This window comes from Malaclemys terrapin, chromosome 11, assembly GCF_027887155.1.
Source record: "Malaclemys terrapin pileata isolate rMalTer1 chromosome 11, rMalTer1.hap1, whole genome shotgun sequence".
NCBI lineage: Eukaryota > Metazoa > Chordata > Testudines > Emydidae > Malaclemys > Malaclemys terrapin.
In genome coordinates this window covers 62,071,403-62,084,152 of record NC_071515.1, presented here as the reverse complement: position 1 = coordinate 62,084,152, position 12,750 = coordinate 62,071,403, and the positions used below count along the sequence as shown (strand labels likewise).

The following is a 12,750-nucleotide window of genomic DNA, read 5'->3' as shown; positions in this document are numbered from 1 at the left end:
GTTAGGTTTCTTTTCTCACAGATAAAAGAAGTGCTACCCAAAGACCCTAGCAGCCCTGCCATTCATTGAAACAAGGAGACTGAGTCTACGTAAAGTCTATCAACGAAAGACTGCTTTGGCTCCACACTGGAAAGGCCCTTTCCAAGTCCTGTTAACCACCACCACCACTGTGAAGTGCCAAGGACTACCTGCCTGGACCCATGCTTCTCACTGTAAAAAGACCCCTCCACCTCGGGAGGACTCTCCGACTGATGATAAGCCTATTTCTCCTTCTAGCTCTGCTGTGTCTTCTGGACAGCAGGAAAAAGAAAGAAAGAAAAAAAAAAAGACAAGGTGAAGTGCTAGTAACCTCTCCCTTGTCCACTGACAGACCTACTGTGCCTCTGGATTTTTCTAGAAGAAGCAAAACCATTACAGGGTGATGTGCTAGTAACCTCTCCCCTGTATGATGCTAAACCACACTGTTTCAGGAAAAGAGAAGAAGGAACACTTGCTTCATTGAAACCACAAAGTCCAGGGATTCCTGACTACAAGAGACATTAAGAACTGACCCTGGTGAAGAAACAAAGAATTATACACTGGCAGGAAGAAACTTGTGGGACCCATGCTTGGGAATGTGGTATAGTACTACACCAAAAAGAAATGTATTAGGATATCAATGAACTGTGATTAACACTACACTAGGGACTGTTAAATTTTCATTACCCTTATCCAGTTTCCAGATTACCTCTACATACCCAAATTGCTCACAGGGGGCTGCCATTAGATTAGCACAACAGAGGGCTTGGGTTATTTCTTCTAGAAAGAAGAGAGACTTGACCGGATCCCTGTGGGATGGGGCCAATAATGCAGTAGCAGTCTGGAATATTTTTAAGAACCAGGAACATGATGAGAAATTGGGCCAACTAGAGAAGGCCATAGGCCTTGTTTCTGGAGCACAACTAACCCAGGTACAGGCTGGAGTTGGTGAGTTACATGTTATTTCTGCCCTTAGTTCAATGACCCAGAAGTTGCTGACAGAGATGGTATTGAATATCACTGAGGCTGGGAAGGCATTGCAGTGGGATCTAGCATGCTCAGAGATTCAGGATTTCTTGAATGACCAGCTAATGGCCATTCGGAATGATCTAGAGCACCAGGCTTGGCCCACTGCCCTTACAGACACGTTAGGAGTACCATCTGATCTGTGGCCATGGAGACATACTTGGAAACTTTCTGGGTGGAAGTGTGGACGTTCTCAGTGCTCCTTCCAAGCATATGGACCGGTTCAGGGGGTGTGGGCTCCCACATACCGAATCCTGCCGGGTCCATGGGGAGGATGCATGTGGGATTGGGTAATTCACCGAGACATCTGGGAAATTAGACCTCCTGGTATGCCCAATCGATTTTTAGTCAGTGCTCCTGGGATTACATCTGACATTTGGGTGGGGTTAGGGAGACAATGGACATTTTGGCCGTTACAACCCCCACAGCTTCAGTGTATCCGTAAACTGAAGCCAGGAGAAGTTGTTACTCTTCATGACTACATTTGCTGGGAGGGTAGGGGACAAGGAACTACCCTGACAGGACACTTATTTTTTTAAGCTAATGATAGCTGTGTGTATGTTAAAGCCACTACATTGCAAGACATACATTTTAATCTCACTACCACTGCAGGCAATCATATCATTTATTGGCCTGCAGATAGAGTTTTTCAAGTAGCCCTTAGGTTCCAGATACCCTTTAATTGGACTAGCTTACTATCTGATAGATTTCAAAATTTGCTTTCATTGTTACCTGAGATTCAGAAAATCTCTGAGGTACAAGGGCAAATTCACATGCTTCAAAATGTATATCAAGTAGAAAAGTATGCCTTTCACACTGCTTATAGAGTAGCTACCTTATGTATTAAATATGATGTATTGTGCTTTATGACAAAGGCTGTACAACAACCCCATTATAGTATTGCTATGGGAATGTTATTGCTTGTATTGTTATTAGTTAGTTTAGGATTATGTTATTGTTGTTGTAAAAGACGTAATAATAGTAATACCTTTCATGTTCATGCTAATCATGCATTGTCATTGCATCCAATCAAAACCCCTAAGGTTGAAGCATCTGATTTAGAATCAGAAGTCCAGGACTTGATGCAAATAGAGATTTGAGAATGTTTGTTGTACTAGAAGTACAAAAGGGGGGGTTGTGGAAGCAGAGAAAAGAACTGACAGAAGGGAACTGTAATGCATGACGTTTGTTAGCAAGAGTCAGGCTAACTGTAACCCTGATAACGCGAGGTTTGTAGAAGCGAGGATTGTGTGAGGCGGGTGAGAAAGAGCTGTGTAAGAAGTTATGATGACCTCAGCATAGATAAAGTGTAGAAGACCTTGGGTAGATAAGGTATAGAAAATAATTGTATGTTGGCAAGAGTCAAAACAACTGAGGAAATGAGATATCAAGATGGCCTATGTATAAACAAAAATGCTGCTGTCCCTCATTATTTTTGTAATGAAAGGTATAAATGCTTGCTGTAATTAGTTACCAGGGAGAGAGACCTGTTTGCTCTCCCTCTGCACATGTGAGAGTTAATAAAGCTCTGACTTGCTGTACCTAAACAAATAGTGAGAACTCAGTTTTTCTCCGACAATAATGGATATTACCTGATGCTGATGAATGCAACTAGTTACCACATAGGAAATAGGAGGTTCAACTTCAAAGCCACAATGCTGCACCCAAGGAATGTCTGATGTCAAGAGGCTGCCAGAGAGCTATAAAAAGAACTCTTGGGCCCCGATCCTGTATCTCAGATCTGCTTAAGATTCATCAGGGGAAGTTTGAGACGCAAGACTGAGGTCCCAGCTCCAGTCTGGGTAACTTTGATATTCGACATTGGACTATAATCTATGGAACTAATTCTGAAAGAACTTTTGCAACTCTGATGCTCACCATCTCTACTACGAAACTGACCTAAGAACTTTATTCATATCTGTATGTATCGGGGTGGGCACACTTTTTGGCCCGAGGGCCACATCTGGGTATGGAAATTGTATTGTGGGACCTGAATTCTCACAAAATTGGGGTTGGGGTGCAGGAGGGGGTGAGGGCTCTGGGTGAGGATGCAGACTGTGGGATGGAGCCTGAAATGAGGAGTTCAGGGTGTGAGAGGGGGCTCTGGACTGGGCAGGGGGTTGAGGTGGGGGGGGAGGAAGGGGCTCCAGCTGAGAGTGTAGGCTCTGGAGCAGGACTGGGGATGAGGGGTTTGGGGTGCAGGATGGTGCTCCGGGTAGGGATCAAGGGGTTCGGAGGGCAGGAGGGGGATCAGGACTGGGGGCGCAGGAGGGGCTCAGGGGTGCAGGCTCCAGGCAGTGCTTACCTCAAGCAGCTCCTGGAAGCAGCGGCACGTCCCCCCTCCGGCTCCTATGCGGAGGCACGGCCAGGCAAGGCACCACCCCAACAGCACCTATTGACTGCAGTTCTCGGCCAGTGGGAACTGTGAAGGCGGCGCTTGGGGCAGGGGCAGCATGTGGAGCCCCTTGGCTGCTCCTAAACATAGGAGCTGGAGGGGGGACATGCCGCTGCTTCCAGGAGCTGCGGCAAGCATGCACAGAGTGGTTCCCGACCCTGCTCCTGGCTAGAGCGTGGGAGCGGGGAAAGCCCCAGACCCCACTCCCCAGCAGGAGCTCAAGGGCTGGATTAAATCATCTGGCGGGCTAGATGTGGCCCGCCACCCCTAGTAAGTATAATGGTCTTTTAACCTATACTTGCTCTCTTTTCTTTTTTAATAAATCTTAATTTAGTTAATAAAAATTGGCGTGTATTTGGGTAAGACCTGAAATATTCATTGACCTGGTGGGTAATGTGTCCGATCTTTTGGGATTGCTAGAACTTTTTACATGATGAACAAGATTTTCAGTTATCCTCATCATATTTGACTTGGCTGTCTGGGTGGAAGCCGAAGGCTGGATTGTTTTAAGAGAACTGTATTTTTGGCTTCTGGGTAACCAATACGGTATTAGGGAAGCTGTTTTATTGCTGGCTTGGTGAATCTAATTATTAGAATAACCACCAGTTTGGGGGATTGTCTACCCAATTCTTTGCAGTTTGCCCTGACTGAACAATCTCAGTGTGGCCCCCCCCGGAACGCTAGTCACACCCTCTCCCCACACTGGGTTTCAGAGCACTGGGCTCCAGCCTGAGTCCATACATCTACACTGCTAGTTTTAGCTCCAGAGCCCAAGGCTGAGCCAACAGACCTAGTGTCATGGAGTGTGGGGGGACACAAGGCCCTGCACCCCCGGCTTCCTGCGATTCACCATGACTCTCAGCCAGCCAGTAAAGCAGAAGGTTTATTTAGACGACAGGAACACAGTCCAAGACAGGTCTTGCAGGCACAGACAACAGGATCCCCCCCCCCCCCCAGTTAGGTCCATCTTGGGGTCCCAGGCACCACAGCCCCCTTGGGAGGTCAGAGCCCTGTCTGCCTCCCAGCCATTCCACCAGCCAGCTCCTGAAACTCTCCCTCCAGCGTCCCCTCCCACAGCCTTTTTTCAGTTTCCCAGGCAAAGGTGTCACCTGGCCTCTAACCCCTTCCTGGGTTCTCACGTTACATGCTCAGGTATTCTCCCTCATGGCCAGTCTCCCATCCCCCAATGCAGACCGTCCTAGCCAACCTTCCCTGCCTTCCCAGCCAACACTCTCCACTCAGCCTTCAAAGACCACATTAAGAACAGTCCCAATTCGTCACACCAAGGCTCTGAGATTTGTCGCTGAGGGTTTTTCTTTGGAGTGTAGACATACTCTAAGATTCTGATGGAGAAGGGATGGAGGGTAGGTCATGGAAGAACGTAATTGTTTTTTCTTCTTCACGTGGCTGTAGACATGTATTCCACTCAGGTGACTCACAAGCAGTACAGTATGGTGGGAGATAATGAGTCCATTTAAATAGTGATCGCAACAACACTTTCCAAAGTTTGCATCAGATCTCGAAGTGGTGATTACATAATGATGAGCAAAATATGGAAATATGGTGTGAATTTTTGACAGTGAGGGTAATTAACTACTGGAATAATTTACTAAGGATCATATTTGATTCACCACCACAGACAATTTTAAAATCAAGATTGAGTACTTTTCTAAAAGATATGTGCTACGAACTATTTTGGGGAAGTTCTATGGCCTGTGATATACACATGAGGTCAGACTAGATGATCACAATGGTCCTTTCTGGCCTTAGAATCTATGAATTTATGAATTCATAGATAAATTGCCAGATGACACAAAAAAAGAGGTAAGGGTTTCTTAACAGATCGTCAGCTGGCTGCAGCTCGCTCTAATCTGCCCTCGATGTTGCGGATGTTTCCTCCATTGCAATGGCCTCTGCAATCATAATGAGAAGGCATTCATAATGAGAAGGCATTCATACTTGCATAACTCCAGTATAGTGCCAGATATTCAACAGTTTATGGAGGGCTTACCCTTTGATGGACAATCGTTATTTTCAAATAAGACAGACAAGGTATTGTACCCTTTTAAAGATTCATACACTATTCTCTGCTCCCGGGGAGCACGCACTCCAGCAGCTAGGAAGCACCAATGTAATCTTCCACAGCAAATAGTCTCAGCATATCAGAGACAGCTCTTCTATCTGCTGAGGCAACTTGACACCTTCAAGAAGAGACAGAAACCTCAGAAGAGGAGGTCATCTAACGCCCACTCTAACCACTTGTCTTGCCCTCAACCTTCTGTAGGGAAACAAGCCTTTTGATTTCTTCAAGGATAGCAATGCAATGAACAGCGATCTTCTCGTTCCTTCCTTCCTTTTCAGTAACAGACCATCTCACTTCCTCAGCATTTGGGAGACTATAACCTTGGACAGAATCCACCACAACCCTTGGTACATCATTCCAATAGCTAATTAGCCAGTTAAAAAATTATGCCTTATATCAAATCTGAATTTGTTATATCTTTCTCTGCTATACTGAAGAACCCATTATTACATTTTTCCTCATGTAGTTATTTATAGACTAATCAAGTCACCCCTTAACCTTCCCTTTGTTAAGTTAAACTGACAGAGCTCCTTCTGTCTATCATTGTGAGGCATATTTTCTATCTTTTAATCATTCTTATGGCTCTTCTCTGAATCATTTCCAATTTATCAATATCATTCTCGAATTGTGAGCACCAGAACTGGACACAGTATTCCAGCAACAGTTATACCAGTGCCAAATACAGAATTAAATAATCTCTCTATTCCTACTCAAGATTCTGTTTATGCATCCCAGGATCTCATTAGCTCTTTTGGCCACAGCATCACACTGGGAGCTCATGTTCAGCTGATGATTCAAACTGCCCCACCCCCAAATCTTTTTCAGAGTCACAGCTTCCCAGGATAGATTCCCCAATCCTTTAAGTATGGCCTCTATTCTTTGTTCCCAGATTAAAACACATATTATATGCATGCGCCCAGTTTACCAAGTGATTTATTTTAGATGACTCTGAATCAGTGACCTGTCCTCTCCATTATTTGCCACTCTGCCAATTTTTGGGTCATCTGCAAACTTTAACACGGATCATTTCATGTTTTTTTTCAGGTCATTAATAAAAAATCTGAATAGCATAGGGCCAAGAACTGATCCCTGCGGGACCCCACTGGAAACAGACCCACTCGATGACTATTTCCTGTTTACAGTTATATTTTGAGACCCATCAGTTAACCATGAATGTGTCCCATGTAATTTTATATTATTGTCATCTTTTAACCAAAATGTCGTGCAGTACCAAGTCAAATGCCTTACAGACTTCTAGGTATATTATGTCAATACTATTACCTTTACCATCCAAACTTGTAATCTCTTCAAAAAAAGATATCAAGATAGTTTGATAGAATCTATTTTCCATAAATCCATGTTGATTTGCCTTAATTACATTAATCTTCAGCTCTTTATTAATCGAGTTCTGTGTCTGCAGCTCCATTATCTTGCCCGGGATTGATGTCAGGCTGACAGGCCTGTAATTACCCACGTCAACCGGTTTACCCTTTTTAAAAATTGGCACACCATTAGCTTTCTTCCAGGCTTCTGGACATGGTGATTTAAAAATGTCTGACTTTAGTAGCTTCTGTTTAACATTTTCCAGAGACACTAGTGGAATGGAAAGAGTGTTATTACCATATGATGAAACTGTATCATCTGTTTTTTCACCAAATACAGAACAGAAATACTTGTTGAACACTTCTCCCTATTCTGCATTATTATTAATAATTCTCCCACTTCTATCTAGTAATTTAGACATTGCTTCTCAGATGAGGATATCATACTTCACTAGGAGATCTTGTTGGTTTGCTGTTCTCATCTGGAAAAAAGTAGTAGAATAAATCTTTCTTGCTAAGGAGTTCAGTCTTTCTTTGGGGTCGACTTAATTCTCCCCTGCCGCAATCTCTCTTAATGGCTATGATGATGAGGGAGGTGGGTCGGAGCAAAAACATTTGAAGCCTTGCAATGCTACATGGTATCGTTTGTCTATATGGTTGACTGTCAGGACTAGCAACACTGGTGTAAGACACAAGGCTTTCATTGGCTGTCAGAGGGTGTCATTAATCAGTGAGACTACTCTTCCTGGAGCTGTTGCCTGAAAGATGTCTAATAACTTGTGGATATTTTCCTTTACCAGTTCAGCTTGTGTACCCAGACTAGCAGCCATTGTCCTAAGTAAGTCCTGATATGATTCAAAAACTTCTGGTGGGTTGGGAAGATGAACCTCAGACCACTGAGTCATCTGGGGAAGATGAGCACAGAATTGCTGGAAGTGATGCTAATTTGTTGATTCTAAGATTGATTCTCTGGCAAATACTCCTCCAACAGAGGTGGTTTGAGAGGACAGGCATTGTTCATTACCTGTATCACAGGCCATTATGGGGGTTGGTACACACAATAAGGGGATCTTTCCCCATCTACGTGAGCAAGGGGCACTCCACAGTGCCCAGGGAAGCCACTGCAAGACGGCATAAGGCACAGGAGGCCAATACATACATTTCCAAGATGGCGTGTCCTTGCTATAAGAGCAACTGTGCTCTCGGTGCTGATCTTTTCCCTCAATTGGGTGTGTGTAGGACATAAAGGGCTGCTTTCACCATGGTGATAATGGAGATGAGTTGGAGGACTCCGAATCAGAGAGTGGGTGGAACCCTCTGAATAGTCAGTGGGCATCAGTGGTGCCTGACCTGGTGGGGCCACTGGATGACCTCATTTGTCCATAGTCCAACAGGGCAGGGGGCAATGTCAGTACTGGAGGGGGAACTGTGGTTGGTATAGCAAAGGCATCCCAAGAAGTAGAAGACCTTAAAGAGGGATCCAGGATTGAGAAGTTGTCCTCTACTGGGGCCAAAAAACAAGATGGAATTGGTTCAGATTCTAAGGGATGCTTTAGTACTGAGATAGCAAACACTGAGGTTGAGGATTTAGATGGCACTAAGAACAATACTGGCCCAGCAGCCATCTTTGTCAATACCAAAGTTGTCAGTGATAGTAGTCTCTGTCCTGGAGTTAGAAATGCACCGATGTCCTGTATTAATGGAGAAGAGGATACTGACAAACAGAGCAAATCTGTTGCTGCCACACAGGCATAAGAGACTGCCAGTACGGAAAGCAGCAGAGCCGCTGTGATATCCATAAGTATTAAAGTCAACAGCTGTACCACTGACGGTTCTGGAGTCAATGGTATGGTACGAGGATCCTCTCACCTCAGTACCGGGGAGACACTAGTTGACGGTCCAGCTCTACCCCAGGTATCTGAGTCTTGTGGACATTGTGAGCCTGTTTTTGCCAAAAATGAGGAATGAAGGTCTTCTATTTTGGATGACTCTGATCCATTTTATGAACGATCTTGGGAGATGAGGATTGAGTCTTCCCCTTCTCAGGGAAGAATCAGAGTTCAGAGACAATCAGCAACTACCATAGAGGTAGAGAATGCCTGAGGAAGGCTGGCCCCATGAGCCAAAGAGGGTCCTGGTGCCAAGACATCTTGTAGCCTGTTCTATCACATGCTGTTTCAGGTAAAGATCCCAAGAAATCTGTGTTCTCTTTTTAAAAGAATGACAGATATTACAGAAAAGTGTCAAATACGGTTTACGGGTGCTTAACTAAAGGAAATGTGTGGGGGCCAGTGTTGGGGGTGCCACAAAACAGGCAGTGCTTGAAACCCAGGGAATGCTGCATAACCTATGGTGCTGAGAATCATAAAACTATAAAACTAACTAAACTAACAACTACACTAAACTACAGGCACTAGCTGCTACTGTTTACAGTAGTGAAATCTCAGCGACAAGCTGTGACACAGAGAGAAAATCGTGAAGAGAAAACCCCTCAAAGGGAGGACTAAAGTCATTGACAATAAGAAAAAAATGAGAGAGGATTGGGGTGGCCTTCCCCTTATATAGCCTTGGGAGGGGCCACTAGGAGGCACAGGACACATGTGCGACCCCAACGAGTACTGCTGTGGGAAAATAGTCTCCATCTCCAGTACAGTAGGCACGAACATGCCAAGTAGAATACATGTCTACAACCACTCGAAGAAGAATATCGTCGACTTTTTTCCTGCTTATTTGCATTTTTAATTCTTCTCACACACTGGCTAATAGTTTGACCAAATTGGCATCATCAGGACTTACATTTTATATATAAAAAAAATCTAATAAGTGCTAAAACACCTAATGAGAAAACATTCTAGGTCAGTCCAAAGCAATAATTTACAAATAGCAGCAGCAGCAGCCTGGTCCCTATGGCTTTCACAGAGCACAAGAACGAACAGTGCAATCCTCCCTCTGCCTTTCACGGCATCTTGCCTCCGCAGTGCCCATTAGCAGTGCTTAATTTGTAACAAAAGGGATGCCAGGGCTCAAGCAATTTTTTTACATTCATAACTCATGCAGCAAGCCCAGAGATGCCGGGGCTATGAACTGCCAAGTCTAGAAGTGCCAGGCTCAGCCCTGGCACAAATAAAGCACTGCCCATTAGCCTCCCTTGCTTATAGGCTCTAGGCTGTTTCTGAACATATAAAAAATAAATAAATAAAAATAAATTAATGGAGATATCCTATCTCCTAGAGATGGAAGGGACCTTGAAAGGTCATCGAGTCCAGCCCCCTTCACTAGCAGGACCAAGTAATGATTTTGCCCCAGATCCCTAAGTGGCCCCCTCAAGGACTGAACTCACAACCCTAGGTTTAGCAGGCCAGCGCTCAAGCCACTGAGCTATCCCTCCCCTCAGACTAAATCCAGTGTCATCCACCTCATCCAATGAATGTGTCAGCAGGGAAGGGCCCAATATCCCTAGAGTACCAACAGCAGGCGACTTAGAGAGAATAACTCTAGCCAAGGGCTTTTTATAACAGTTGGAAATAGCAAAAATCCACGGCAGTGGAGGACAGTGGAGAGGAATCTTGGCCATGTGTGTGTGATGGGGGAGTGGGTGCAACCTCAGTCCAGATCCATCCATGTGGAATTCTATGTAAATCCATTATCTGAATGGTATCACAGGGCTGCACACACCCTCCTGGTAGCAACGGTTTGCAGTATGGCAACCAAACTATTACAGTATGTTTTATTTTTAATTATTTTCTCATTAGGATTTCTCAGTTATCACAAGATAAAAAACAAGACGTTAACAGAGAAATAAAAAGGCAAGTACCTGACATGAGCATTGCAGTATTTTTTTGCATATTCATTCCAGGTTCCAAATCTTCTTGGAAAAAGTGCCTCAATCTGCATGAAAAGCTGTAAACAATGACACCAACATAAATAATAAAATGTGAGGGGTCCATACCATACAAATGATCTTTAAACACATTTTTCTCCATACCCTTAGCCCCACCAAAACTATTTAAAAATAATCTTCATTTAATAAATCATTTGTCTGTCTTCTATTTTCTATAGGCTATATTACATAAATACAAAACTTGAAACACATAAATAACGTTACATAGGAGATTTCATGTACTCCTCAGATTAGATATGTTATGCAGACTGATTTTCTTTTTTGCCTGAGCAGGAATTTCTTTATTTAGACTTGGAATTTCATGCACATTATCCCAGAGAAGCAGAACAATGGAACAACTTTCAATCTCTAAAAGGAGATCATGAAGAAAGGGGGTCTGGAGACCAGAAGTATCCACTCATAAAATGTGTTACTTTCGAGGCCCTCTAGGTACACAGGAAGTACCCTCTGAGACACTGCAGGTATGACTACAGTTCCAGCTGAGCGTATAATTCCCAGCTCGAGGAAACATACTCAAATGGCTCTGAATGAGCTAGTTCTCTAAAAATAGAGTGTAGCAGTGGCAGCATGAGTGGCAGGCGAGACTACCAAACTGAAACAATAGGTACATACTCAGGTCAGCTAGCACCTCCCACAACCAAGGCTGCAAAGGCTACACTCTATTTTTAGTACATTAGCATGATCAGAGCTAGCATGAGTACGTTTCCTTGAACTAGGAATCACCTGCAGCTTGAAGTATACACAGTCCCTGAGTTTAAAGGGCATAAGACAAAATTGATGCACAGCCCTCCGGCAATCCCATTTACTCTGCTGCCCCCTCAAATTCTCTCAGATCACTTGCACTATTTCAGTGTTCCCAAGCCCACATATGATCTGTCCTGATCCCCCATCAGGAATTAAGCACCTCTCAGTGTCTTTTCACTTCCCCAAAGGCTTATTTCAAGACAGCAGCTGGAAGAGATGCTACTGTTTTGGGCCAGATTTTACACAGTTTCTGGGCCAGGAACATTTTGCTCTTATTTACCTGCTACACATCAACAATGCTATACATTTCTGCCACACCTTCAGAGGATTTCACAGCAAAATATTTTACTCTTGGGGGAATTATGCACCACTGCGGTGCAGCAGAAAAATCCCCTCCCCCTCGAGATTCTCTTTGCTTCCTTGCAGAAAATAATTTATGTGGGGAAGCAAAGAGAAGCTGCACCAGTGCTCACTTACTCCTCCCCAGCAGCTCAGATGCATCTGTTCAGACAGCTGGGGGAGAGGGGTCTGGGGATATCCCAGCTGTCCAGGGATGTTAGTCCCAGCTGGGTGGGGGGGATGAGGGGGGGGAAGGAGGAGGATGGAGACAGAGTTCCCCCTTCCCCTTCCCAGCACAGAGCAGCCGGGGCTGGGTCAGATCAAACTCCAGAAAAACTTCTTCTGGCTGCAGGAAGCTCTGCACCACCGGAGATTGGGGGTAGGGGCGTGGCTTTGCGGGGGAAGTGTCTGGGTGCGGGTGCGGTGTGGCTCAGTGTGGGAGTTTGGGTGTGTGGGGGGGTGGGATGCACAGCGGTTGGGCTAGGGTTACCATATTTTGAGCCTCCAAAAGGAGGACACTCCACGGGGCCCCGGCCCCGCCTATGCCCCCGCCCCAACTCCGCCCCTTCCCCTGCTTCCCGCGAATATTTGATTCGCGGGAAGCCTGAAGCAGGTAAGGGGGGTGTGGGGGGAGGAGGCGTGGCCCAGTCTGGCCCCACCTGGCGTCTCCAGCCTGGGTCAGCCCGCCCAGCACTGCCGGTCCCCGGCCCGACCCCCGGCCGAGCACCCCCGGCCCGGCACCGCCGGCCCGCATGTCCCGATTTTCCCGGACATGTCTGGCTTTTTGGGATTTCCCCCCGGACGGGGATTTGGAGCCCAAAAAGCCGGACATGTCCGGGAAAATCCGGACATATGGTAACCCTAGGTTGGGCGGAAAGGGGGAGCAGCTCCCTGTACAGTTACCCCTCCCTCCACCCATGCA

At 45.4% G+C, this 12,750-nt stretch overlaps 1 protein-coding gene across 4 annotated transcripts in view; it reads right to left on the bottom strand.

The window, feature by feature from the left end:
• Window positions 1-12,750, bottom strand: part of ZRANB3 (zinc finger RANBP2-type containing 3) — a 121,921-nt gene that overhangs the window by 65,107 nt on the left and 44,064 nt on the right. For all 4 annotated transcript variants that reach the window (XM_054043915.1, XM_054043917.1, XM_054043918.1 and 1 more), the window contains one exon: window positions 10,659-10,744. In XM_054043915.1, the coding sequence (XP_053899890.1) occupies window positions 10,659-10,744 (86 nt within the window). The remainder of the gene's footprint in view (window positions 1-10,658; window positions 10,745-12,750) is intronic.